The 27,626-nt window shown below is 50.9% G+C and overlaps 10 protein-coding genes across 10 annotated transcripts; 4 read left to right on the plus strand and 6 right to left on the minus strand.

Moving 5' to 3' along the window:
- Window positions 1-527: 527 nt before the first annotated feature.
- On the minus strand, window positions 528-3,110 carry HO173_005961 (uncharacterized protein; the record flags this gene model as incomplete). Its single annotated transcript, XM_037307873.1, has 1 exon — window positions 528-3,110. One exon carries the CDS (start codon window positions 3,108-3,110, stop codon window positions 528-530), a length of 2,583 nt encoding a protein of 860 aa, XP_037165133.1.
- A 381-nt stretch (window positions 3,111-3,491) lies between these two features.
- Window positions 3,492-5,165, plus strand: HO173_005962 (uncharacterized protein; the record flags this gene model as incomplete). Its single annotated transcript, XM_037307874.1, has 1 exon — window positions 3,492-5,165. One exon carries the CDS (start codon window positions 3,492-3,494, stop codon window positions 5,163-5,165), a length of 1,674 nt encoding a protein of 557 aa, XP_037165134.1.
- Window positions 5,166-6,064: 899 nt separating this feature from the next.
- HO173_005963 (uncharacterized protein) lies at window positions 6,065-8,442 on the plus strand (the record flags this gene model as incomplete). The annotated part of the gene is made up of 2 exons (XM_037307875.1): window positions 6,065-6,535; window positions 6,610-8,442. The coding sequence occupies 2 exons, from the start codon at window positions 6,065-6,067 to the stop codon at window positions 8,440-8,442; spliced, it is 2,304 nt and encodes a 767-aa protein (XP_037165135.1).
- Window positions 8,443-9,754: 1,312 nt separating this feature from the next.
- Window positions 9,755-10,936, minus strand: HO173_005964 (uncharacterized protein; the record flags this gene model as incomplete). The annotated part of the gene is made up of 3 exons (XM_037307876.1): window positions 9,755-9,846; window positions 9,989-10,417; window positions 10,606-10,936. 3 exons carry the CDS (start codon window positions 10,934-10,936, stop codon window positions 9,755-9,757), a joined length of 852 nt encoding a protein of 283 aa, XP_037165136.1.
- A 692-nt stretch (window positions 10,937-11,628) lies between these two features.
- HO173_005965 (uncharacterized protein) lies at window positions 11,629-12,375 on the minus strand (the record flags this gene model as incomplete). Its single annotated transcript, XM_037307877.1, has 1 exon — window positions 11,629-12,375. The coding sequence occupies one exon, from the start codon at window positions 12,373-12,375 to the stop codon at window positions 11,629-11,631; it is 747 nt and encodes a 248-aa protein (XP_037165137.1).
- Window positions 12,376-14,144: 1,769 nt separating this feature from the next.
- HO173_005966 (uncharacterized protein) lies at window positions 14,145-15,381 on the plus strand (the record flags this gene model as incomplete). The annotated part of the gene is made up of 3 exons (XM_037307878.1): window positions 14,145-14,566; window positions 14,619-14,740; window positions 14,792-15,381. 3 exons carry the CDS (start codon window positions 14,145-14,147, stop codon window positions 15,379-15,381), a joined length of 1,134 nt encoding a protein of 377 aa, XP_037165138.1.
- Window positions 15,382-16,124: 743 nt separating this feature from the next.
- HO173_005967 (uncharacterized protein) lies at window positions 16,125-18,600 on the minus strand (the record flags this gene model as incomplete). Its single annotated transcript, XM_037307879.1, has 2 exons — window positions 16,125-16,826; window positions 16,888-18,600. The coding sequence occupies 2 exons, from the start codon at window positions 18,598-18,600 to the stop codon at window positions 16,125-16,127; spliced, it is 2,415 nt and encodes an 804-aa protein (XP_037165139.1).
- Window positions 18,601-21,397: 2,797 nt separating this feature from the next.
- On the plus strand, window positions 21,398-23,244 carry HO173_005968 (uncharacterized protein; the record flags this gene model as incomplete). The annotated part of the gene is made up of 4 exons (XM_037307880.1): window positions 21,398-21,413; window positions 21,463-21,591; window positions 21,747-22,283; window positions 22,481-23,244. The coding sequence occupies 4 exons, from the start codon at window positions 21,398-21,400 to the stop codon at window positions 23,242-23,244; spliced, it is 1,446 nt and encodes a 481-aa protein (XP_037165140.1).
- A 1,832-nt stretch (window positions 23,245-25,076) lies between these two features.
- On the minus strand, window positions 25,077-25,661 carry HO173_005969 (uncharacterized protein; the record flags this gene model as incomplete). The annotated part of the gene is made up of 1 exon (XM_037307881.1): window positions 25,077-25,661. The coding sequence occupies one exon, from the start codon at window positions 25,659-25,661 to the stop codon at window positions 25,077-25,079; it is 585 nt and encodes a 194-aa protein (XP_037165141.1).
- Window positions 25,662-25,775: 114 nt separating this feature from the next.
- HO173_005970 (uncharacterized protein) lies at window positions 25,776-26,207 on the minus strand (the record flags this gene model as incomplete). The annotated part of the gene is made up of 1 exon (XM_037307882.1): window positions 25,776-26,207. The coding sequence occupies one exon, from the start codon at window positions 26,205-26,207 to the stop codon at window positions 25,776-25,778; it is 432 nt and encodes a 143-aa protein (XP_037165142.1).
- Between the last annotated feature and the right edge of the window lie 1,419 nt (window positions 26,208-27,626).

Below are 27,626 nucleotides of genomic sequence, written 5' to 3' on the forward strand. Positions count from 1 at the left end.
ACGTTGTTAGCGGAAAGAACCGATGCGTCTATAGTCCGAGGATTTTCATTATCGAAATCATACTGTGGTGAATGCAATGTTAGTTATGAAGTGCGAGTAAAGTGTGTGATGCTCGAGGTTTGTTTACATTTTGAGCGGGCTAGGGGCACCCACTTAGCTCTGGCGCTAGTCCAAAACCCTAAAGTATTAGCTCGCGGTCCGATTTTTGAGTACCCCTCGACCACTAACGTAGACTCAACAAGAGCTTTCGAGAGACGTATATAGTTAACGTAGTTTTAATACCTTGAGCTACAATCATAGCTAATTCGCCATGACATTATTATGATACAGTAACCCTTCCTCAACCTCTATGAAGCACGATATCGTTATTATACAAGTGAATTACACACTTCACCAATACTTAATGCTAGCTTTTCGTGGCCATGATGCAGCAATGCTAGCACCTAAACACCTTGCTAAATTTAACCCCCTTTTCGAAAGAATTTCGTGGCTTCTTGAGCTGAACCAGACCCTGTCGCCATTATACATCAACCGCCAGCTTCTCCGATATTCTGCCTTGCCAGGGCCTCTTCATGCATCGTGACCGTAGCTGATTGACTTACCGTTGGCATCGACTGCAAAATGTCTCGCGCCAAAAAGTCCCGAGCCAGCTCGGCCATGTCATTGGCCTCTTTCAGCTGATGCTTCCACTGCGCGTGCCGCTCTTCACGTATCCTAATTTTGCGCCTAGCTTCCTCTTCTTCTTCAGCTTTCTTGCACAGACTTCCCAGCGTCGTGACGCAATTCGGGCAGCTGTAGTGGTCCTTGCAATATGCGCAGTCGCAACGCGAATACTGCGCGAGGCAATCTGGACACACGTGGACTTCGCACAACGTGCATTGTTGAGCAGCGGCTGTACAGCGAGGCCGATGGTCACCGATGGAGCGATATTTGGGACAAAGAAACGAGCCGCAGCCCAGCCAGGAGTTGTTGAGTTGAGGTTCCGTACTCTCGTCGTCTGTGTTGGACATGGGTGTGGACATTATCAAACCGAGCATTTTCAAAAGTTCGCCCTCGTAAGACGTTTCTTTGAGTTCGCCTGCTGCCTCACTGAGTAATACCTCGGGTCTTAGTACCAAGGTGTCGGACGCGGCCCTCTGGGATGAATCCAGCAAATGAGCATATTTATCTTTGAAGCTCCGTGACAGTTCTGGCAATTTCGAGAGAACATTCAGATATTCGCGGATTGTGCATTTGGTTTTTTCCCGTGCAGTGTTGAGTGCAACGGTGGAGCTTTCTGAAGCTTCTAGTACTTTCCTGAAGTTCGAATTCGCTTCCAGGAATGATTTTTCGGTGCTGAGGTCCTTATAGCCACAGATTCGCATGCTCAAACCGCGCAAGTCGTGTGCAAAACAGAAAGGTTCCTTACAGGTTTGACAGGCCGCTCTCCATCCTGGCGTCTGCCAACAATCATGACAAAGACTTCGAGGGCATGGGTTTTGGTCTTCGCTCCCCATTCCGTACAGAAGCCAATGTATCATTTGGTAGTGCTTCAGCCTTGGGGAACATCCCGGAAGAACGGGGCAGTCAATCACTGACCCTGATGTCTTGTGGGATTGACGGAGGCGGCTCAACTCCGCGTCTTCGTAGCCCTGGCCTGGTGGAAGTGGAGCAGTATGGACGTGATTAATGGCCGAACCTGTCATTCCAGGTCCGACAAAAGTTATACTACCACCGTTTGAGAACATGGGTTTTAAGCAACACCACTGCATTTTCAGAGCTGGAGTGACAGTGCTATTTGGGGTGTTGCTATTTTCAGCACTGTTGCTGGGTACGACTTCTTGCATCATAAGATTCGGATTTCGCATCTGACCAGGGGCCCACCAATATGGCTCTTTGGCTGTATCATCCCCAGTGCCTGACTCCGATGTTGTGCTTCTCGGAGATTTGGCCGGTGGTAGATGGCGAGAAAAAGCGCAATTCTCACAAAGAGTCTTCCTGCAGCCCATGCAGTGCATTCTTATGCTGCAATGCTCGCATCTTTCAGGGATCTGAGCTTTACAGTCCTGACATATAATATTCTCGATGAACTTTCGGTGACTCTGACGTAGATGTGTGGTTTGAGTTTTCCCCTCGCCGTGCCCTTGTTGTGGTTCGCAGCCCAACGGCTCGCCGTTGTAGCCGGACTCCGTGTCTTCCCACAATTGCCCTCTAGTGCTCCTAGGCCTGGCCTCTTCGGAGTACACAGCGGGCCCGAGTCGATTTTCTGAGCGCCATAATCGATCGTAGACCACCCATACCTCTGTCCGAGCATCTGGAGTTCCTCTCCCTACTGAGTAGTCCTTCCGTTTCAAACATCTTCCGCCGGGTGTAGGACACCAAGCCGTGTCCGTCCAAATTCCCAAGTCGTAACATATCTTGATAAGATCGTGTGTGTGGACTGAGTCAGAGTCTTTTCTGATGAGCGAGGCTGGCGTGTAAGGCCGATGCCTGTGGTGTCTGCAGCGGAAAACATAGAGGCTTCGTAGTGCCAGGCCGGGTACCGGTCCTGAGTTTTGGAACTCACTAGCGGACTTTTGGAGGCTAAAGAGAGTGAGGAATGGCATAATATTGTACTTCAAGGACACCTGCTTGCAACCACGGACAGAAAGATGTTGTAAGGTCTCTCGCCGGCTGTGTAGGACAATTGATGTCAAGGTATCCCCTGCAACAGCAGTATGATCGAGGTCTAAGGATATGAGTCGAGTGCCAAATGGAAGGACAATGGCCATAAGCAATTGGTCCAGGGCGTATGGCTTTGACTGAACGGCTGAGCTCTCACCAGAGCTGTCACTTGCGGGTGACGCCTGCCTGGATGCAAGTCTTCCAGGGCTGAAAGACCGGAAGGAAAGATGGTTCCATGCTGTGGGATAGCCTTGCAGAAACAACCGGAGGTAGTTTGACGTATGGTATAAGTCTAGGATTGACGATGTTGGTAACTGAAGGAGAAGGGACTCAAAGACTGGTGGATGCGAGCAAATGATCTGCTCGAACCTGGATAAGGAGGTCCGTTGCCGTTGGCGTGGGCGAAAGGTGCTGGAGGCGCTTCTTTCCCGAGAAGCTCGGAGGCGCGAAGAGGCGTCACCAGCCATGTGTCCATCCAGAATAAGATGGGTCCTTGATTGACGTTGATTAGATGGGGGGTTTCGGACTGCGAGTGCTGAAGAGCGAAGATCAAAAATGGGGGATGATGATACGTTGCCAGCTGGCTATCAAATTTGCATCAACTGTCAAAGCTTTAGGTAGATGTGACGAGCGGGCACGTTCGGTAAGTACCTATGGATCATTTAAGGCAAGGCTCCCCTGCGCCGGCGGATTTTGCGCTATCAAATCTTATTTTAAACCCTATTGATTGAGACTACGATTAGAAATCTACTCTTTTCTTGTGTCACAGTTCAAACATTTGGGAAGACACAAGATCGAAATCATCTTGTAGCCAAAAATTACAGGCCTGGTATTCTTTAGTTCTCAATATGACAAAACCAGAGGCGCCTCCACTTCTGTCAACTCCCGCCACTCATATCTTTGAGAAGCAGCCGGCGGTGTCTGTCGAAAATTCAAGTTTAAGGCTCTCGGATGAGCAGCTTTATGTTATATACGAAATAGAGCGGACAGTGGCTGAGATTAGAAAAGAAAATTTCTCCCGAGTAGCTTTGCAGTTTCCGGATATCATGCTGCCAGATGCACCAAGAGTCTTCGAGGCATTGAGCAAAGGCCTGGATCCTACAACGTCATCTTCAGATCAGCAAAGAACTCAATCATTTGACTCACAGCGGCTGGTTGACGGTGTGGAGAAGCTGAGCATGACGTCCGAAAAGCTACCTGCGGTGAGACTATATATACTTGCTGATACTTCCTACGGAGCTTGCTGTGTCGATGAGATCGCGGCTGAGCACATAAGCGCTGATGCTGTTGTACATTATGGCCGAGCTTGTTTGTCACCTACTGCCAGGATACCAGTCATCCATATCTTTACCGTTCAGCAGCTCCAAGACCAATCCAGCCTTCTTGAGGATTTCGAGGACTTCTATGTCGACCGCCGAGCGAAGGTCATTCTTACGGCAGACGTGACATATCAAGATCACCTAGAGAGAATAGCAGCAGTCTTGCAATCTCGCGGATATAGCAACCTTTACATGACAAATATAATGCATGATCCTTCTTCGCCTTTACCAAATCGCACCATTCCAAACGAAGTAAAGGCTGATCCTTCCAAGCTCAAAGATTGGCAGCTCTTTCACATTTCCGATCCGCCAGAATCACTTTTGCTTACTCTAGCTTCCCGTTTGGCTAGCATCCGTATCTATCCTACCTCTAGGATAGATGACGAGCGCAATCGCGAACCGTTCTTGGCATCAACAAGTCGGGCGCTGAATAGAAGATACGCTCTGTTGACATCTGTTAGCACTGCCTCTATTTTTGGAATCCTGATCAATACCCTAAGCGTAAGGAACTACATGCACATTGTTGAGCACGTCAAGTCCCAAATACAGGCCGCAGGCAAGAAAAGCTACACCTTTGTAGTCGGCAAAGTGAACGCAGCAAAGGTAGCTAACTTCAGTGAGATCGGCGCGTGGGTTGTTATTGGGTGTTGGGAGAGCTCTTTGATTGATAGCAAAGATTTCTGGAAGCCCGTCTTGACGCCATTTGAGCTGGAGCTGGCATTGAAGGGAGATAGTGAGCGAGTCTGGACTGGAGAGTGGAGCAGTGATTTTCAGAGCATACTGCAAGAGTCGACTCAGCCTGAAGATGATACTGCGAGGGGCAATGGATTCAAGACAGATGGCGAGAGTGATGACAGGAATGGTAGTGAGCTTGACTCAGAAGAGGAGTCGGCGCCGCCAGACTATGATCTACGGACTGGACGTTATGTTTCTCATACAAGGCCCATGCGGACGTCTCATTTGAATGCATCTACTGGCAAGAATCCGCCCAGCGATTCCCTCGTCAGGCGGGCCAAAGGTGACCTGGCTGTTGTCGGCGGCGAGGCTTCTCCTGGGGCCGAGTATCTGAAATCGAAGAGGATATGGAAGGGGCTTGGAAGTGACTTCGAGATTGCATATGAAGATGCAGGAGCCGCCATAGAGCGAGGCAGAAGTGGCATTGCAAGAGGCTATACTCACGATCGGAAGGATTCAAGAATCTGAAAAGCGAATGTGTAAATGGTAATTGAAAAGCACAAGCAGGCAATCAAAAGCAAGACTTCTGCTCTATTCAGCTCGACAAGAGGCACCGTAGATTAGAGCGCCTCAAATCTGCCGAAGTCCCTAAAGCTCCCCGCCTTTGCTCTTTCTTGTTCTTCCATCCATCCACACAAAACTCGAGACAGCACGTTTGGATGCCATCCATACGGCCGAAACGGTTGGTAGAGGGATTACTAAGCAGGCATAGCCAATCGAGTCCGTCTTCTCCCCTCGCTTCTGTCCTCCCTCCTTCCAAGTTTTCCCCATTTTCCCATGATTCAATCATCCATCTGTATATCAGGGCCATCAAAAGGGCGATGATTGATCGCTTACACAAGCAAATACTTGATCGTTATCTGTCCAATACAGCTCCGCAAACTATCACGCGATGCAGCGACTCGAAGATTCAAAATAGCGAAACCAAGCCTTTTAGATCAGCCGCCTACGTGCTGGACGGATCTTGGCTGCTTGGCTCTTGGCATCGCCAAGGGACTTTTCCCATTGTCGCGACAAGATCGCATTCATGTATGTGCTTTCCATCGCAGACTACGCCTTCAGCAGTCATTATAGATGTGCGTTGGTGCTCTTGACTGCCTCGCCGTCGAGCCTCCCCTTCCTGCACACCTCCACAATCTCACCACCATGTGCCATGGCCATGTCGTGATACAACCTTACGAGTCCCGGCCTTGTCTCTTTTTATTGCTATTTCCTGGAATACTCCATCGTTTGATATACTCAGCCAGAACACTTGAATTGACCATGTTGCACCTACAGAAGTATCACTGGACGTCTAAGACACGGTTGGGGCGGAAGCACCAGGCCGATAAGCAGCCGCATGGTCTCGGATTCCTGCTGAATCGAGGATGAAGGCGTCCCAGAACATCAAGAGAGAAACAAGTCAGAAGCGCACAAAACACGCATCTCTTCTGGCAAAGTGTACCGCCCCATTCCACTCCAAGCAGCGCAATCCGTTGGAGCAAGACATCCGGCTTGATGAGCCATTCCGACAGTATTCGTCTGGTGATGCCGTCAAAGGAGCAGTACATATGAATGTTGCTAAGTCCCAACGCATCACCCACCTCGTCATAAGGCTACATGGCTTCGTCAAAGTATCGAATCGCGCAAAGCTTCCGGGCGAGTCCATAAGCTACGATGAAGCGCTCATGGCCTTGGAAAAGGGTAGAGGTAGGCGGGGCATTGAGTACTTCGGAAATGGCTTCGCACGACTATTTGAAAAAGAGATCGTGCTGTGTGGCGAAGGCCGAGTCCTGGGACAATATGAATTCCGCTTTGAGATACTTCTCCCTTCAAAGGGCATGCCGTCCGGTATCGATGTGAGTACCAACGCCTTGCCCCGTCTCCAGATCTCACAACCTGAGTACTCTACTAACTCGCGGACGCCCAACAGTTCGAACACGGTACCATATCTTACCTACTCACGTCGACAGTGACGCGCCCCACGACCATCGCACCAACCTTTTCGCAACACCGAAAGCTTGGCTTTCTGGAGGCCGTTGATATCTCGCTGATCCCTAAGCCAAAGGCTGAGATGGTCTCGATGGACGTGGGATACAAGAGGGGGAAATCGAAGGCAGGCAAGAAGAAGAAGAAGAAGGCCAGATCACGAGAACGAGAGGACTCGGACCCGGCCAGCTCAGTTAGTGGCAAGCACAACGAGCACTCCGACAGTCACCAAATTGACTACGAGCCCCCACGAAGTCCAGTGCCAAGTGAATTCAGCTCCGCTGCTACCACTGACAGCAGATCGAGCAACATGACTGGCTCGGTGACACCGCCTATACATACTGTTATCGAAAGTGCAGAAGACACTATCCTCAACCCCTCTCCGACCACTTTATCCGCAAAGATCGAGGTCTTACAAGGAGGCTGCTTGGCTGGTGACTCATTTCCCGTGCGTATCTCGATCAAACACAACACGGCCGTCAAGAGTATGCAAGGCATCATCATTACCTTGTACCGTCAAGGGCGGATCGATACCCATCCGGCCATACCACTTGGCCCACAGCGACGAGGCGAGAAACCAAAGTATGAGGATTACTACCCTAAATCATTCACGGGGCTTGGCGGTCTATCCTTGACCTCGGCCGGCTCAAGCAGATCTTTCCGACAAGATCTCAACCAAATATTCGCACCCATCATCGTCGATCCGCAGTCTCTCACCGCTGTCATCAGCACATCAATACAAGCTCCCGTGCACCTGTTCCCAACAATCACTTGCGTACCTGGCGAAATGGTCAGCTTCAAATACTATGTTGAGATAGTGGTTGATCTGCGCGCGAAGATAGGAGGCCAGGACCGCATTCGTCCACATTTGAGTATGACAAGTGGCCTTCAGCATGGGTATGGTGACGCAAAGATGACTAGGATCGAGGGTTCAGACGGTGTCAGCTACGCGGCAACTCCTGGATTTAATTACCTTGTTACGGATCAACTCCGAAGAACGAAAGGCGTGGTCTTCACTCGGACGGAGATCATAGTAGGCACAAAAGACAGCTCACGAAAGCGTCGGAAGCAAAGGGAAGACCAGTCAGCTGTGGACGAGGACAGGTCATTGAAGGGGTCTGCAGTTCTTGGTGTCGAGAGTACCCAAGACCAAGATGTTGATCCTGGACGTCCGGAAAGCTATGTCGAAGTACGTGACAGTCCTTGCCAACTCGCTATTGCCCTAGAGCAACACCCAACGGTGATCATACCGCCAATTAAGAACGAAGAAGACCTCGACGAGAAAGGCAGACTACGAAGAGCAGAAGAACGACTTCTCCCCAGCGCCCCACCACAGAACGACGAACCTGCTTCTTCAGCAGCCCCAATCCCTTCGGCTCCTATGGCTATTGATGAAGAAGATTTCATTCGAAGGTACGGCCCGGACCATCCAGCACCGGCATACGACGAGCCTCAAGACGACAAGATGGAGCTCGAGCGTCAACGATTGCTGGCACGGGCTAGTGCTCCTGACACGGGTGATGGTGCTGAAGCTGCCGCAGTGGGACATGAGGGACGAATCCCTCAGCCTAGTGCTCCAGTGCTTTATGAAGATGATATGTTTGATATCAACGATCCCCGTGTGCCTCAAGTTCTGGCGGACCAACCTCATTCCAGGGAGCCGTCGGCTCTAGTACCTAATGAAATTAACCCGCAGCTTTCTAACGATATGCATGACTCAGGGCCATCGAGCGCCCACGACCTGGAGAACGAAAATTTACCTGTGTATATACGGTAAGGACAATGGGCGTAGGAAAACCTTTATTGGGCAGGCACTTCTACTCGGCGTTGCAGAATGTTTTTTATACCCGGTGCTGAAACTGAAACCCTCACCACGGTGGCTTGGTTTCGACTTCAACATAAAATAATTGCTGTTGCGCGCAGGCACTTCTACTCAGCGTTGCAGATTTTTTATACCCGGTGATGAGATTGAAATCCTCACCATGGTGGCTCGGTTTCGATTTCAACATAGAATAATCGCTATCGCGAATGAAATTTTCAATGAATCGTCTAAAGATTATTAATAGGGTTACGATGCACGATGTATGAGATGACATGTCACCATACTCCTAGAATGGCCTTGCACACACCGTCCAAATCCTCACCGCACGTCCAGCGAATGCCCTCATGCCACTTGACTCCCCTTCTACGCCAATCACTCGAAACATGTTGAGATTTGGTGCAGCACCTGTGTTGTGGCCCCCCCTCATAGGAAGGAGACATAATAAACATCCATACCTCATCTCGCCCCCCCCCCCCCCCACGGGTGAATCCGCATCGGGCGGGCCCAGCGTCCGATCAGGCACCGGTGACGGCCACCGCCGTGGAAAAAGGTAGCGTTCCCATCTTTCCGACGCGTCGTCGGTCCTCCTCACAGTCTCCTCGTTCCGCAGCTGGATTCCTTGCGCCCGTTGTGATAGGGTGAGTCGGGAGTCGAGGGCCCCCCGGCAAGGGTCGTCGACGGCTCAAGGTAAGCTCTACCGGTTAAGGCGTTCCGGAGGAACCCCTCTCGTGTGAAATCCGTCACGGCCGGAGATCGGAATTGCGGGTGGGTGTTGCAGTTTGGGGGTTTGAAAAGATCGGTAGCCCGGGGGACGCTGAGACGGGTTGGGTAGAGTACCTGAGGTATCTATCTATCTTCTCTTCGGATAGTGGAGGGACGATCCGGCGACATTGTAGAGGTAGACGGCGGGTTTGGTCCAGATTGGGTCCTGAGCTGTGGCGCTGAAGGCTGAGGGATGGGGGTGGTGGGGAGAGAGGAGAGGTTTATATTGTTTTTTTTCGTAAATACAGTACCTGGGGATACGGAAGCGTATGAGGACTACAAGTAAAGCTTGGATACCGATCGTGTGGATGTGAGATCGCGGTGTCCCAGGTACTTTGACTCGATTGTGGCCACGACGGGCTCGTTGGGGAGACGTGTTTAACAAACACAATACTGCACTACACCATTGTACCAGCGCGATTAGGAGTCAGTTAAGTAAAATAACACCACGACCACAAGTGTCAGAGATGAGTAAAACACTAGTGCATAAAAGGCTAGGCTAACGTCACGTGCTGAGACTGGAAGCGCAAAGCGCAGAATTGTAACCTCCTTCACAACCTGACTCGTCTCCATCGAAGACCTCAGACCGCTCCAGGTCTACGGACGTAGCCTCGGTCAGTTTTTCTTCTGATGGGACATGCTTCCCTGACCCCTCTTGCAAAGAAATAACAAACAGCTTCAGATCCCATCGAAGACCTCAAAAGGAAGCCAATCACTGACCTCTAGCAACAGTGATAACAGCCTGGATTAGAGACGGCCCCTTCAAACGAGACATGGATCGTAGCCTGCGTATGCGTCCCCTCTCGCCCCTTGTGCACCCTGCCGCACCCGCCCACGCACGGAGCCCCGAACTGGCGCAGCAAAAGCTCAAACCGTCCCATGCGATCCCGCCGCTGCGTCGCCTCCGAGCCCGCGGCCACGCCCTGCCGGCGATGGTGCGGGCAGAGATCCGTTTCCTCCGGCAGCGCGTCCGACGTCACGGCCGCGAACCCGTGCATGTTGCGCAGACTGCCCTTCTTCTCCAGCGCCGCCTCGGCCAAGCGGGTCGGACCGACGATCAGCGTCAGGTGCACCCGCGGGCACAGGGACAAGGCGTTGTAGAGGCTGAAGTCGTGGTTGCTCCCGGCCGGGTCGACCACGAGTGTGAGGTTGCGGAGCTCACTGCGTCCTGCGCAGGGTTCGGAGTTAGTGTGGTTCTCTTTGGGCAAAATGACCGAAGAACGAGACAGGTTTGAAGAGCAGAAAGTATGCTTTCGCTGCCGCAAGATGGCTTTCTCCTAGGTAATAAGAAAACTATCTGGAATGTGGCCCAATGTGCTACCGAACAGGAAAGATATACCCCGAAAAGGTACATACCTTCGGGGCGCATTCGGCGCAGCCAGGTGTGCTCCTTGCGTTGTCCTGTAATGGCGAAGGCGTTCCCAGAGAGGAAAACAGGCATCGCTTCGGAGTAGATGAGGCGGTTGGTGAAGACGACAGCCAGGTCGTCGAGGGTCGGTCCCCCGTGGAGTCTGCTGAGTCTGACGGGCTGCCTGTGGCGGATGAGGACGCAGCGATAGATTTGGTTGCGGATCTCGGCAGGGAGGTCGGTGAAGCGGAAGTTCTGCAGAAGGTCTTGATGTTCCACGCGTGGATCCATCGGTGATTGGGTCGTGAGGCGAGCGGGCGTGGGTGGTGGGGATGTCATGGCCGGAGCTGCTTTGCGTGAGGAAGACGATCGGATGGATTGGTAAATATATGGCGGAAGGATAGTGTTGAGCGATTTCGTGTGTTGATGGATTTACCGGAGCGGGAGCTAGTGGTGATTTTTAACAACACACATGAGAGACGTGATACGGCGGGCAAGGGCTACCTTATCTTCATATACAGGCAATATCCACACCTTATTTCGGGTAATCCACCCTTAAATATCGCTCGATTGGGGGTGCAGAGCGCTTTGTACGGCACGATGTTTACCGGCGATACTTTCTCAAAGCTTCGTGGACGAGCTCCACAGAGGGAGGGATAAGTGCCAGAATCGAGGTTGATAGCCCCGAACACAGATCCAAATAAAGGTGATCAAATTATCAAGCGCAGACATCCCCGTGTCAAATCTATACACGATCAGTAGATAGAAAGAATCGATCTCGTACGATAGAAATAAGTACATGAGGTAGTACGGCACAGTCGCAAAAAAAGAAGAGGAAAGGAACCATAGGTTGGTTGTATCCTAGCAGTAGCCTTCGTCCGCCGTAATGTGAGCTATCCAATGATAATCAGACGATGCGGAAAGCTACGAGCACAAGGAAGAGGTCTTTACAGCATGTGAAAGCCATTGAATACCCTCAGCGAACCTAACTTCCATACCCTTCCAATTTCCTTTGCAAACCCCATCCTCTTTCATACTCCCTTTGTGAAGCAAATGAAGCAATTTGTAGGATCGCCTTTCAGCCCCCGCACGTCGAGATGAATGGTCGACCTGCTGTCCCATGTCCTCCCACCCGCAAAATGCTGGCAAACAGCCGGACAGGCAGAGGTGAAGTTGTCCAGCAGCCCTTCATAGGCTATAGCCCGTCTATCCGCGATGCTCATCACATTCGCCACAGCCTTACGCTCGCTTGGATGATGGGAAGACTGTTGAAGATGGCGATGAGCTGCGCACCTACCATCAACCGCTGGAGCCGGCGATGATGTCGCCGAAGCGAAGCCGTGCATAAGATCCATGGCACGGAAACGATAAAGGTCTCCGACAAAATGGCCGCCGGACCTAAGTGTCAGATCCAGCTTCGTGCGCTGGCCGAGCAGGTGGAAGAGGCGCTTCTGATCCCCTTCCTGTGTATTCTTCTCCCCAGCAGGTCGGTTGCAATCATGACGCAGGTCGAAGGTTAGGTGTAAGGGTTGCTCTTCTTCTTGCGTGCTGAGGTATGGCGAGATGTGCTCGAGCCACAGACAAGCTGTGCCCGAGTTGTCGAAGATGATGTTGTTGGAGGAGAGGTAGACCTTGTAAGCTTCCTTTCTCATCATCTTTGAACTGCAGATGGGTATGTTGTGTGGGTATTTGTGAGCTGTTGGCTGAACCTCTTCAGTAAGTAGATACTTGTATACTTTGTCCTGAAGTTCGTGGGGAAGGCTCATGAAGTTGGCCATTCTTCAGTCTTTGAGCTGGATGAAATTGGTGCAGGGGTTTCTGGGGCTAGTCTAGGATGATACTGACGAAGAGATTTGAGGAGCAATGAGGACTTATGAACTTCAGATGTGCACACTTGGAACCCTGTAGAACTTTCTGGTTCTTCCCATTGTCTTCTGGCAACGCACGGCTTCTTCCACAGCGATCTGGAATAAGACGCATCGATCCAAATCACGCGCAAGGGCGGGTCGCTGACTTTCGGCAAGTTAGGGGCCGGATCTAAGAAATCTAGAGTCGACTCTCAACATCGCGAGGCAATACTCAGACGTGGTACTGATACCTTGATTCCATATAGCTTCCCCATATGGAGAATATTTGCTCTGTAACTGTAAACTATACATTGATTAGAACAACAGTGACAGAGTCTCGATGCGTGCAGAAAGGTTGGAACCCGGTCTCGGCTTGCCACAATCATACTCGCAGGCATCCGAGTATGAAGCCACCAAGTGGCAGGCATGGGTCTTTCCGTGGTTTGGCCGACCTTTGGGAGTTATTGGTTAGTTTTGGGTCCTAGGAATCGCGCAATTTCTTGTGGCTCTTCACTTATCACTTTCCCTATATTCATGTAAGTTCTGCATGATGCCGGAGTCAAGGAGGCTTGTTAGCTGAAATCCAAGCTAAATTCCTGAAAGCACCAAGGTTAGATAGACACTGCTGCAGCGGTGGAAATGCACATTGAACAGCTGCTAATCGAAGTCCCAGACGGACGCAGGTGTAATTTGACGCAGGCTCTTCTGCGCTCATTGCCAATCGAGTGGCGATCGTGGACACCATTCCGGAGACCATCAAAGGGATTGTGTAAATCAAATTCCATGTTGTGGATCTAAGAGATGATTCTTCACGATTAGTGGTTAAAGAGGAAGAAGGGTGGATGAAATTGGACATCCTTGGTGCTGACTATGAGATGACCAGAGGAGAGGGTAGTGAGATTTCATGTATCAACACTCCCATAAGACAGACAGATTAGCATCCCGCTCGTCCTACCATGGTACTGGTGGAGTACCGGATTAGACCCTGAGATGAGCGGGATACAATGTACTTTGCGTAGAGGCTTGGTGTCCTCATATCGCACCGGAGTCTTTTACGACGAAAGGTCCTTGGTAGCATAGCTCCGAGTGAGTACCTCAAAGTTGCTGTCCTCATAGACACACGGTGACACTGAAGAGAAGAAGAGAAGAAGAGAAGAGGAGAAGAGGGAGAGAGGAGGAAAGGTAGAGACTGCAGAATGAGATGTTGGCATGATCCTTGCGTCGATCCGATCGGTCCCTGCACAAGTGCATAAGCTAAGCTAAGCTGTCAAGCTAACGGGCGGGACGACGGGAAAGCATGCCAAAAGGTTACCTTACTTTATCATCTTATGCTGGTCAAGTGGTCATCGTTTTTTATCGACGCGAACAATGCAATTGCAACGAATAATCGCAGTCGTGAGTGGAGCGTCGTAAATGAGAGAAGATGGTGAAGCTGTCCAATATGAAAACACAATACTACCTATTTATATGCGAAGGGAACGGAAAACAGACGCTGACTCGGACCGGCATATCTCGATAAGTGGGTCCAAGGGTCCTTCCAATCATTTCGAGGCAAGAGATTATCAATCCAGCCTTACAGCTTTCATATATCCTCGATTCTTAACCCCGTCTCTTGACTCATTCAATTTCATCTCCGTCAACATACAACATATCTCTGAACCCTGCGCAACCTCATCAATTCCTGCTCTCTCTCATCCAAAATGGCTGCAACAGCCCGAACCTTTACGCGTCTGACAGCACGTACTGCGCCTATCAACTCCACTCTCCGACTCACCGCCACACACCACGCCCGCCTCTCCCTCCAACGCCAGACATTCCAATCCTCCTCCCGCCGCGGCTATGCCTCTGGTAACGAAGCCACAGCCTCACGAGTCGGCTACTACGCAACTTTTGCTGCCCTCGCGGCAGCTGGTGGCGCAGGCTACTTCTATCTCAGCAATGGAGGCGTCACAGACATGAAAAAGGGCAGCTCGGGCGAGACAAGAGGCGTGTTCACACCAAAGAAGGAGGACTATCAGCAGGTGTACAATGAGATTGCCAAGCTGCTGGAGGAGAAGGATGATTATGATGATGGTAGTTACGGTCCGGTGATTGTTCGATTGGCGTGGCATTGCAGTGGAACGTAAGTCTCGCGTGTTTGTCCCTCCTAGCCGAAAGCTAACAAGCAACCTTAGCTATGACAAGCAAACCAATACCGGCGGCTCAAACGGCGCGACCATGCGCTTCGCCCCCGAGGGTGACCATGGCGCAAACGCTGGATTGAAAGCGGCCCGTGACTTCCTCGAACCAGTCAAAGGTACCCAACCTTCCCCTCAAAGCTCTCCGTACCCTTCTAACCCACCCCCAGAAAAACACCCCTGGATAACCTACTCCGACCTCTGGACCCTCGCCGGCGTCTGCGCCATCCAAGAAATGCAAGGCCCCTCCATCCCTTGGCGCCCAGGCCGCACAGACCGCGACGTGTCCATGTGCACACCCGACGGCCGCTTACCCGACGGCGCAAAAGAGCAAAGCCACCTGCGCGCCATCTTCGGCCGCATGGGCTTCGATGACCGCGAAATCGTCGCTCTATCCGGTGCGCACGCGCTCGGCCGCTGCCACACGGACCGCTCCGGCTTCGACGGACCATGGTCTTTCTCCCCGACCGTGGTATCGAACGATTATTTCCGGCTGTTGCTGGGGGAGAAATGGGTTTGGAAGAAGTGGAACGGACCGAAGCAGTACGAGGATGCGGGGAGCAAGACGCTCATGATGCTGCCGACCGACATGGCACTCGTCAAGGATACGAGCTTCAAGAAGCACGTGGAGAGATACGCCAAGGACGACGGGGTGTTCTTCAAGGAATTCAGCGACGTCATCGTCAAGCTGTTCGAGCTGGGCGTGCCCTTTCAGAGCAAGGAGGAGGATCGCATGACGTTGAAGACGTCGGGGGCTTGATCTGACTGCGTACCTCGAGGGCGGTCGATGCGTGAAGGAGACCGCTGCCGCGGCGGCTAGTGCGGCGTGATGATGCATCTTGAGCGACGGCGTCCTTGCTGATGGCTGTAGACATAGACCCCATACCCCCCCTGCCAGCCATTAGAGCTAGACTTAGAATTTGTTCTTCCCTTGCAAACTGCTCGTTCCTGCCATGGTACCAGCGTAACCACGCTGCGTAAATGCCGTTCCATCGCTCAGTGCTTCTTCATCATCAACTAGACACTCTACCATACATAGAGCCTGAAATCGGCTCGTTTACCCGCTATAGTATTGACTGACAAGCTGGCATCAAAGGAAAAGATACCCCCGGTCTCCGATCCCACATCCATCGGACCCATCACCTGCAGCCAACACGCCTTGCACAATGATAATTCGATTGGATATCTGCTGTCTAATGTATGATGCCAGCACGCAAGCTGAAACGATAAGATAGGTACAGTACGAAGGATGCGAGAAGTGATTCGCTGGCTATGATTTTGGGTACAGAAACCAGCTGTCCGTCAGATCTCGGCCGCATCTCGGTGAGTTCTTCTCTCGTGGCATTACTGATCGCTGTTACGGAGTAAAAGACGGAAACTTCTCATCATTCGTTTGGTCAACACGCATCGAGTCCTGTTTCCTCCTCTTGATATGGGGCATCGTATTAGGGTATCGTTCCGGGGACCGCGCCTCTCTCCGCCTTCCTCCTCCGCCTCTTCGCTTCAAACACCGTACCTCCTCACCATCGCATTGACATCTTGCACTTGTTTCGCACCCTCCCTCTCCGCAAGCAATTTCTTCGTCGCCTCGAATTCCGCCATGAGTTTTGGTCGCAGGATGTTCCACGACTGCTTGGAGGCCGGCTTCGAAATGGCGATCGCGGCCTGGTACGACTTGAAATGTTGAAGAACCGACGAGTTCAAACCGGCCAGTTCCGCTTGGGCCTCGTAGAAGCTCTCGCGGTCCTTCCTGAGATCCTTGCCCACCTTCTGGTTGTTGCGCTTGTGAGACTCGTGCCAGTTTTCCACAGCCTGGAGCTTGGGCACAAGAGCGTCATTGGCAGCGCGCTTCTCCTCGAACCAGGCATCAATCGCGTCCTGTGGAGGACAAGTCTTCCCAGGCATGGGTTCGTTGGAGGAAAATCGACCACACTCCACGTCATATTCGTTGCCCACAAAAAGTGCGAGTTCTGAGCTGAAGTTGGCGTAAGCTGCTGCGGGATATGCGGTGTATTGACCACTTCTATGGAGTTGGCCCCACGAGGGCGTAGGATCGTAGCTGCCAAGCCACTGATAGTTGTCCCAGCGGTCAAACTTCATCCCTGGAAGAAATTCATCCATTCCCTGGTAGTACTGTGCAATTAAGCGGTATTGGGGCGTTTCGCTGGTTTCAAGTTCCTTGAACACCCTTCCAAGTGCTCTGGGCTAGGTGCACGTCAGCCCAATGAACTACTACCAATCTAAGTCTCAAACTCAAGGTTCTCACCGGAAGGAAAGATTTTTGGAAGCACTCGATGCACAATCGTTTCTGAAACGCCCAGTACGTCTTTCTGGTTTTTTTGGACTCACAGCCACGCGTCTGGCAGCCCGTGCTGGTAAGAAGATCTGCATATTGTGGTTCCGAGAGGCCTGAAGGTGGGTCAGGCATATCAGGACCGAAGTGATTGACACGAGCTCTCTTCCAGATAAGGCTGTCGTCACTGAGCACGGATCTGAATGTTGAAGAAATTGTGCGAGCTTTTAAAAGGAAATCAGGTGGACAGAACAAGAGAATGTTCTCCCAGACGTCGATGTTGACCCTGGCCTTGACAGGATGGTTCTTTTGAAATCTCGTTGGGCCTTTAGGTATCTTTGGTGCGCGTGACTTTCTACCTTTGGGACGTCCTCCCTTATTACGAGCTGGCTCGACTGAAGAGATTTGAGACGAGCTTGCAGGCGTGGTATCGTCTCTCAAACCGGAATCTGGAGCTAAGGGAGCGATCTGATCTGAGCTCACAGCTGCATCATCATCTCCCATATCACGATCCGAGCCTACTGAAGCAATCTGGTCCGAGATCGCAGGTGTGCTACTGCATCGCAGGTTGGGATCTACTGAAGAGCAATATGGGCTTCTGTATATTGCAATGATCGTCGACAACGAGGTGGAAGCTTCGTCGCTGAGAGGCAGACACACTTCCTTGGGGTTGCCGCCGGTGGCAAATGACGCTTCAGCGTTTGTGCTTTGAATTGGTGGGTGATGAGAGGTCTCATACACAGAACCTGGACGCCCTCTGCTGATTGGGCCTTGAGCTGGTGTATAATGAACAGAGGCTTCGCCAGAGATAGGACGCGCTTGAGCGGCTGTATTGGAAGGTGCGGAGTGATGGGAGAAGTCGCGGGGCTTCTGTTCGGGCACACGATGTACGTCCAGTCTTGAGCTTTTGGCAGTCAAGTTCTCAGCTGATGAATTAGCGAAAGGATGTACGTCAGGCTCTGGTGGTCGACAAGCATAGGGACGAACGTTCAAGCTCTCGTTAGCAAAGTACCTGTGAACGTCAAAGTCGGGAGACATCAACAATGTGTCTGATATTCTGCTCTGATCTAATGATTGGCAATCAAATCCGTAGGCTTTGCACCATCTCCCAAGCATTCTTCGGAAGAGAAGGGTTTCAGCACGAGCGCGATCTACGCTTGAGATCCTTTTGGGAACTCGGGCTGGAGGTAAGCTAGCATAAGAGAGCTTCTGTTTCTTGGTGGCGGGCCCAAGGTCTGTGGTATCGTGAGCTGGAGCTGGAGCTGGAGCTGGAGCTGGAGCTGGAGCTGGAGCTGAAGGCAGAGAGCCGTGATCGAGCTCCAGGTTTTGGATAGTCAGGCCATGGTTTGCCATATCATGATCTTGAGCTGGAGAGACAGAGCAGTGGTCTGACTTCTGTTTCTCGGTCCAGGGCCCAGAATTTGTCATTTCATGGGGTTGAGCTTGAGCTAGGAGCCGAGAAGCTTCAACGAGCTTCGGTCTCTCGTTAGTAGGCCTATTTTCCGTCGTGGCATGGGCTTGAGGTTGAGCTGGAGCTGGAGGCACGAAGCCGTGAAGGAACTTCTGTTTCTTGGTAGAAGGCTCCATGACTGAACCATGAGCAGCCTTGCGTTTAGATGCGTTTCTTGATTCTTGCCGTGCGACATACTCTCGAACGGTTTCAGGCGTACTATTCTGAAACCACATGATGGGCGTGGTCAAGCTAAGTAGAAGATGCGTGGAAATCGTAAGCAACGAGGTAGAGGTCTTCGACGGATGGCAGAGGTCAGAGGAAGTTTGCTGTACGGCCACAAGGGAATGTATAGTTAAGGAGAGTCGGTGCTGTCTTTTTTGTGGTCACTGACCGAAGTTGATGGAAGGACTCAGAAGAAACATGTTAGTGTCTACATGGAAGTGAAGTGGACGGATTGATTATCCGGAAAGTGTTGAACGTACGGACGTAGCACTAGCTTCGGAGATTAACCTTAGTGGCGGGAGTAGACTCTTGGCATTAATGGTTGCGGTCTGCAATACCTTACGGGTGGTAGATGAAGTCTACTTTACTGATGCTGGATGCTAACAAAAGTGCGACAATAGAGCTCAAGTAATGAGCTGGTCGTACCGTGATAATCCTCAGAATATAAGTGTGACGGTTGATTGAGAATGAGCCAATGAAAAAGGTCTATGGGTACATCCCTAATGCCATACTACTGTGTTTCAAGAACAAGAAATCCTGGCAACTATTTCTTTCGTTTTTTCCTTCGGACTTGCCCTGTATGACCTCTCGCTGCAAAGCCCACGCACCTTTCCACTATCTCCTCTTGCTCTTGCCATCCCGGCGGCCATCTTGAGAAACCAACCAGTATCATATTGATGCATTCCATGGCAAAGTTCCTCGAAAATCTCCACTTTGCGGGCTACGATCCGCTATGATATCAAAACCGGATCGGTATAATAATATTGCTAACAAATTCAGCATGCGTCAAAGCCGCACAAGGCGCTTTTATCTGAGTCTACCCAAAGCGAGAAACATGTAACTCCCTAGTTGAACATACTCAATAACTGCACAAGCATGTGTTTTATCTGAGTAACGTACCTGAGTTGTATTTCACGACTGCGCCACTACCCGTCACTGAGAGCGATTTGGCATCTTTCCAGCCTAAGCTTTGTCAGCTGCATATCCCGAGATCATGAATCAGTCAACATACAAGGAAAAGCCTAAGTGATTCTGTCGAAACCCCCCGCAGCGATTTTTGTGAGCTGGGAAGTCAGCATCTCTGGCTCAATGGGATCGCAAGAAAACGCAACACACCGCTTCGATGAACATTATGTCGAATTGCAAGAACCAATTAATGAAGGAGGTTGAGCCTATACCTATACCAAAGCACCTCATTCCAAGCGGCCAATTGTCGATCCGGGCTCGGAGTTCTCTCGCATTCCTGCTATCTGGATGAACCATATAATCTCCAGGAAGATGTTCAGATTGGATTAACAGTTCCGTAAACATCCAACTACAAATATAGATGCGGTTGACCCCATCTGCGGCGGTAGTCACTACCATGGGGACTGAAGCCCTGGCGTCATCTGCTAATGGTACTTCGTAAGTATCACCGCATAGTGGGAGTAATCCAGGAAACAACGAACGTGACTCAGAGAGTTTAGTGTATCAGCCTTGTAGAAGCGTTGAAAATCAAACATCCACATTCCCATACCTAACTTCAAGATCACCGACATCAACTCATTGTACTCCTTTGAGATTGTCTGCATTAGTGATTCACCGGCACAATAAACGATCTAAGTAATCAATCAGGAATCGGAGAACCCTGATTTGAAAGTAAGAGTCGCAGAGGTGCATCTTCTCAAACTGATGGGGCGGATACCAAATCGCCGGCTTCATCCTCGTCGTTATCGACCTGTCTATCAAATTTCGCGATGCCTGGAAGGTTCTCCGGCCCCTCTCCCGCGAACACGTCTTGGACCCAGAGTATTTTAGAAATATACCGTTTCGTAGCTCTGATACTTCTACTTGCCTTCGATCGCATCAATATCATCTCTACAGCAACCGATTCCTCTCTTGGGGTTAACAGATAGGAACAATCTTTAAAGCTTGGACTTGACTCGCTGCAGGCTGGAGCTCATCACTGCCAGTGCCCCTATAACTTTAATCACTGGCTCCAATGGCGAGGTCAACAGCTTCTCAATAAACTCACAACTCATCAAGAATGCGCCAGCAGCCCAGTTCGCAAGTCCGCCAGCGACATGTTAGACCGGGCTCGGGAAAAGGAACCCTATTAATTGCCAGGTGCTTGCCCTCACCGAGAACACCCTGACGAGTTTTTCCAGTAACCAGGCTTTACAAGCCACCTTGGTCATTTATGATATGAAAGATATGCTCTGCTTGTCCAGCCAAAGGGCAGAAGCCGGTCGACAGCCCGAGATTCCTCGCTGTCACGGTCTCGTATCCATCCTTTTCATGCTTACCAACCCATCACAGATTCCGGTCTCTATTCTTGTCCGGCTCCGATGATTCCACTTGGTGCCAATTCCTCGAATAAATAACATGTTGGCGGTATTCTGATGCTTTTGAGGACTACTGTTAATCCGATGTTAGGGAATAAGTCCTTCCTTGTAGAGTATACAGATATGTGTAGGGAACGTCAGAAGTGAGTGAGTGCATGCGTGCGAAAAGGGGGTGAATTGAGGGCCTGCATAAAGAAGACTTTCGGGGGTCCAAGTGCCCGAGGATCAATGCTGACTGACCGCCATTCCAGAAATGTCGAGAGTAAGCGAATCGGCTGGTTGAACGGCTCCATCCGATTGGACCTAGCGTGCCCTAACATGCGATTGCGGGGTAAGGTAACCAAAGACGAAACCTGCGGTTACAAAAGCTTCCGTACCTGCAAAGCTGTTCATGCGTATAGCATCGTTTTCTTATCCAATTCACCAAGGTCGTTAATCAATATAAATAGAAACAGGAGGCTTTTTGGGGGGGAAAATGCTCATAATGGGGACACACAATAGTAACGACACCCTCCCGGCGGCTGTAAACATTCCATTGACTCTTTTCAGAGACGTCCGGATCCTCCGATTCACCTGTAGACGACAAGGAACAATACGGCGGCAACTATTACGATCCCCATGTTGCCCAGCCTGGAGCGGAATATGACGATGACCTCGGCGTCCAGTGCCCTTCGCATAGTACGTATATCTCCGAGCCATTCTCCCCTCTCTGTACGAGTACCAAAGTCGCAAGACGTAATGCGCGAGGGAAAGTTCCCCTTCTACTGCCGAGACTCGTGTCATATCAGGGTTCTTGCCTTGAAGAAGCATTGCTGAATCCGAAATGTGCGTAGCCTCCCAGCGCAGACTTGTCTCCAAGATCGATCTTCGCGTGATACCCGTCCTCAGTCTCATGTATCTGCTGGCCTTCCTCGACCGGACCAATATCGCCAACGCGTCCGTGTTCGGTCTCCAGAAGGATCTGAAACTGACCGGTACTCAATATAATACCGCCTTGACCATGTTCTTCATACCATATATCGTCTTTGAGATACCGTCGAATATCATTCTGAAAAGACTCAAGCCGCACGTCTGGCTATCGGCGTGCATGTTCCTCTTCGGCCTCGTAACCATCTGCCAAGGTTTAGTGAAGAACTGGAGCGGGCTTCTTGCAACTCGCTTTTTCCTAGGTCTCGCCGAGACAGGCATGTTCCCGGGTTCTTTCTATCTTATTGGCATGTGGTATAAGCGCTCCGAGGCCCAGAAGCGTTACTCTTTCTTCTTCGGTAGTACCAGTCTAGCCGGGGCCTTCGGCGGCCTTCTTGCATCCGCGATTGGCAAAATGGATGGGATGCGTGGCTATCTTGGCTGGAGATGGATCTTTATCCTTGGTATTCCTCTTCCCGCGAGTTGCCATGCCAAATGCATCCCACTGATTTTGGAACAGAGGGCGTGCTTTCGTGTGTCATTTCATTCGCACTCTACTTCATGATCCCAGACTTTCCGGAAGAGGCCAAATGGTAAACAATTGCTTCCCCATCCCTCCCACCGACGGGTAGATGTAAATAACCAATCCCACTATTCGCAGGCTCAGAGAAGACGAACGCGCCTACATCAAAGCCCGGCTCGAGAAGGACCAAGGTCGCTCCGCCCGCGAGCGCCGCATCACCCCCCAAGACGTCTTCAACTGCTTCAAAGACTACAAGTTCTTCCTCGGCGGGTTCATGTATTTTGGACTCATCGTCCCCGCCTACGGCTACGCATTCTTCGCCCCCGGTATCATCAAATCATACGGTTATACTCAAATCGGCACCCAACTGCACAGCGTCCCCCCGTGGGCATGCTCTTTCGTCTTCGCGCTCATCGTTGCTTTTCTTCTCGGACCAGTTCAAGCATCGCTTCTTGTTCACACTGATTCCGATCGCCATGTCCATCGCTGGTTTCGCTATCCTATTGACCGTGCACACGAGGCCGCATCTCGAATACGCAGCGCTGTTCCTCGTCACCATGGGCACTTACTCGGCCCTGCCGGTGACGGTCTGCTGGTTCAACCTCAACCTCGGTGGCCACCATCGTCGAGCGGTCGGAACGGCCTGGCAGATCGGCTTCGGCAACATTGGCGGGATCATCGCCACCTACGCTTTCCTGGCCAAAGATGCACCGCGTTACAGACAAGGCTATGGCATCTGCATCGGCTTTGCATGTCTGAGCGCAGCGGCTTGCTGTGCTTACGCCGCTAGCGTGCTGGTGCAGAACAGGAACCGGGACAAGGCGGGTACGGATCTCGGGCTGACGGAGTTTGAAAAGACGGAGAAGGGGGATATGAGTCCTGATTATCGATATCTGCTGTAAATGGAGTAGGTGTTATGCCTAATTCTGAAGGATTTTCCTCTCAATTTACGCATTTTTGTGTGAGTATTGGCCAGACCGAATCGGCGCTTCCTAACCGAAGGATATTTAGTAAAACAATTAAACGCATTTAAAACATTTCCCTTGTAGGTTGACGAGGTGTAAGGAAAGATCTTGGTGGACAGGGTCTGACACCGCGTCTGAATTGTAGGACTTCAACAATGCAACTCCCTTGCAGGTTGACGAAGTTTCAAAAAAATTTCGTGAACAGGGTCCCATTTTTCTGAGAACGCGCTTAAATTGTAGGACTCTCAAACACGGACGGTTTCGAGCAACGACCCGTTTTCACCCATGCGTAATAGCATATCCTCTTCGGGCTTGCAATTATCCTCCTGGAGTTGTTGGGTCTTTGAATCACCTCTGCAAGAAGTCCACGATGCTCAAAACAAGGAAAGGGGAATGGAACATGCTGCTTATTTAGCCGTTAGGACGCTGGGGACGACTAAAATGGCACCTCTTGGCTCCAGGCATGGGAGGATCACAAAGAAGTGTCTCGGCTGCGAATTCAACACGGTCGAACAGGAGTTGCGAGACTCAAAATTCAAGAACGTAGTATTACAGTTTCAACCGCAGGAGGGCAATTCCAGAACACCTGATACACATTCCCAAATCCAACCCGGTACTTCCATAGCATTCTATAGCTATCTAGATGTCTGTCTGTATAAAAAGTCCCACCGCCGCACGGGAAGGCGGAATGACGGTGGGGTGGAGAAGACACGGCTCTGCTAAAAACCTGGTGCTATTCTCCCACCGGCTGGAATAAAAGTATGCCCCGAGACCATTGATTGAGAGGTACAGGAGGTAGGCAAAGCCGTGGGGGTGATTATAAACGTTCAATGCATTGATTGCATTTTGGGGGGGGGTGAACGGATGTTTGAGAAGACAAATGAGAACGCTTATAAGAGACCGTGGAGCGGGATGGTAGCAGCGCGCATGGAGAAAACCCACACCGTGATCTGGACCATCGGTGTACGCGATGAGGTTGGGAGGAGTAAGTTCTCTGTTCCTGAGCGCGCCGGGAATTCTTCCAGGCGGTGGGGGTTAAGAAGTTCTAATCGCTGTCGAGAGGGTGGTGGTAGGGAGGAGAGTGTGAACAGCGATCAGACTGTCTTGATTACACACTGCTATGCTTTGAAGGCCAGTCGACCCGCCAGATTGTCCCTTTCGTTGTGTGTGGAAGGAGTGGAAATGCAGATGAAATTTTCTCATACCAAGCTTTTTCTTTTTCGTCTTAGCGCATCATGTGACCTACGCGTCATACACGTATTGATCAGACATTGAGTCTCATCCTTACGATTTTTGCGTGGTGACATTTTATCGTTGTGGATAGTAACGTTGGCCCCTCGCCGAAACTGGGACACCTTCCTAGCCATAACTCGGCGAGTTCATAGTGGAGAATTCTGGGGACCAACGACGAGACTCGATGCTGTGGCAGTACCGTACGTACATGCAGCCGTTGAATATTCCATTCATCATCCCAAGCTTCCAAAAATGCATGATCCAACAAAAGATGCGGAGAGCATCACTCGCTAGAAGAAGCTCTTCCCCCTATAAACACCAACATCGTAATGCAGGCCTTGAAACCCAGGGTTGGGCCATATATCATACTTTCAAGGAGTTATCGAAACTGCTCAGACAACGCTAAACATGGCAAAGAAATTATCGAAACAGAATCGAACCAAAGATCTCCACCTCACCAAGCCCGTGACAGGTCCCGCCCGCGAGACCCAAGCCTTCCTCAGGAGCACACCCCTGACCTTAGAAATCTTTTGCTGTCACACCTTCCCCCTCTTCCTCAGCGCCATAAGCAAAAGTAAAACATAATCGTTCCTAGTCTCCACACTCCACGGACTCCCGCAACCAAATTCCCTCTCCTTCTTCATCAACGCCGCCCTCAGCACCAACTCTGCCTCCCACAATCTCCCCATATCTCTCAACGACGCCCCGTATTGCCCCGCCGTCTCCAGCGTGCCCTTGTCATTCTTACCCCTGCGCTCGACGTCCGAATAGAAAGCTGAGCGCATCGATACTAGTGCTTCGTCTTTTCTCTCGGTGCACGCCATCAGTCGTGCAATCTGCCGCCTGTTACCGAGAAGGGCCGTGTGGCTTGCTGGTAGGACTTTCTCGCCCTCTGTGACCACGCCGAGGGCCACTGCTTCGGACTCTGGGTATTTTCCTATCTCGTATAAGAGGCGTGAGATTCGTGCTTTGCTGTGGAAAGAGACGGGCGGGCGTGGGGTGGATGATGACGAGAGTGGTCGATCGAGTTGGATGGCCTGGTCGCAGAGGAGTTGAGCCTCTTTCCGTGCTTGACCAGAGGTTTTTTCCTTGAGGAGCGTTTCTGATAGACTGGTAAGCATGTTGAGGTACTCTTCATCCTTGATCTTTGAGTGCGATTCATAGATGTTCAAGGCCTTGCGGAGGTTCTGTGCAGATTCATGGAAGAAACCCTGGTTGTACGAGAGCACTGCGAGTTAAAATAACACGTTGGCTACTTCCAGGCTGTCTTTGCCGCGAGTCTGTTCTCGCAAATGCAGGTACTTGTATCCGTATGACTGCACTTTGACGTAGTGTTTAGAACTGTTGGTCGCATTCATTAAGTCTTGTAGGATCACGCCATGGAGCTGAGTCTCTTGGCCGTTCTCCTCGAGCCTTGCCTCTAGGTCTTGCAACTGTGTGGTATTCTCCGCCGTTCTGCCTTGTAAATTGAGGGCGAATGCCAGTAGCTGCAACATAAGCAGCGTCTGTTTATGTGTCTTACCGACTGTTGCTTCTCGAAGGACGATCGTTCTGCGACATAGGGTTTCTGGCTCTGGAAGTTTACGCTTCGTTCTAAGGAGGCAGACGGCAAGACTCCAGGCACTGAAAAGAGTGTCTGCATGATCGATGCCAGATGATTTTCTCATATTCCTAGCCTTTGTAGGACTGGCAAAATCCAAGGTTGGTTTTATGCTTAATCTCTTCTCCGGTGTTTGTTTCCTCAATTCGAAATATTGGTTGTAGCCAGACTCTGCTCTCGAACATTGGTCGCACAGATACAGTGTTATTGCCAGGGATTCCAGAGCAAATAGCGTCTTTGTGTGAGCGGGACCAAGCTCTGTTTCATGATGTTGAAGCGCTTCCGCGGCCAATGTGATTGCGTCCTCGTTCTTATCCTGTCTGCGCAGACATATCGAGAGCTGAAAATTTGTCTCGCTGATGAGATGATGTGTGTGGCCCAGCACCGATATCCGGATGGCTAAAACCTCGCGAAACACAGTCTCAGCCTCATGCCATCTCTCCTGTTTTTGAAGATTTAGACCAAGATTGTGGGTACTGAGCAGTGTTAAATCATGCTTGGGTCCAAGTCTTTGCTTCCTGCCTGTAACCACCTCTTCTAGTCATGTCAATTCAATCAGCGGTCCAATGGTCTCCTCAACTTCGTGAGAATTGACCTCGGAGCCACAAAGAAGATTTTCCATGGGGATTCCTTGTCCAAGTACAAAGCTCATGAAGCAAAGATTCTCGGCAGCATCTGGGTTTTTTTCCCTTGCTGTGCTTGAACGTAATGAATCATGTTTTCAGGACGGAATTTGAGAAGTCCTGATCTAGTTCATCTGAGTCCCGTCGGATATCATTGGCAGCCATCTTAAGATAGCGAACCTGATCAGATCGGAAAGGATTCAGATAAAGAGATGGTCCTCCGACCAGAACCATTACTGATATATGCCGCGGCCTGAGTTATGGCGAGAGGGAAGTACTCGAGGAGACTGACCAGTTCCTTCGCATCTTCCATAGACGATTTGTCTTTAGGGAGCTTTTTGCGCAGCAGAGACAACGCGTCTGGCTCTGGTAGACGGCCCACGGAGATAATGCAATCGTCTTCATTGGCGATATCCCTTGCTGCGACTCGATTCCTTGAGTAATAAGTATCGAACCGTGCGATACTTGTGGGAGATGCCTATGAAGTTGGTGCACCTCGAGGCTCGCATTCGGATTCGGAGTATGTTCCCTTCGACTCGAGCTGGAAAGCACCGTCTCGTCGTCGACGTTATCGACCACCATTAACCAGGCCCCGTTCATTGGATCACGGAGCCAGCCGCTGAAAAGTTTCCCAACGTTAATTTCTGGATCGTCCCATCCCGATAATTTCAGTTGGCGAGCTAGGTCTCTATAGCTTTTTTGGAAAGCGTCCTTTCGAGCGCCTCGGACCCGAAATATACGGGCGGGTGGCGAGCGCTTGTGGGCACGACGTGCATACTCTATGGCTATCTGAGATTTGCCAATCCCGGCCCAACCAACGAGAGCCATTTGTCGATACTTGCTGAAGCCAGCATCCAGCCCCT

The sequence above is a fragment of the Letharia columbiana genome (genome assembly GCF_014066305.1).
Source record: "Letharia columbiana isolate WasteWater2 chromosome Unknown Sc0000017_s0, whole genome shotgun sequence".
Classification (NCBI taxonomy): domain Eukaryota; kingdom Fungi; phylum Ascomycota; class Lecanoromycetes; order Lecanorales; family Parmeliaceae; genus Letharia; species Letharia columbiana.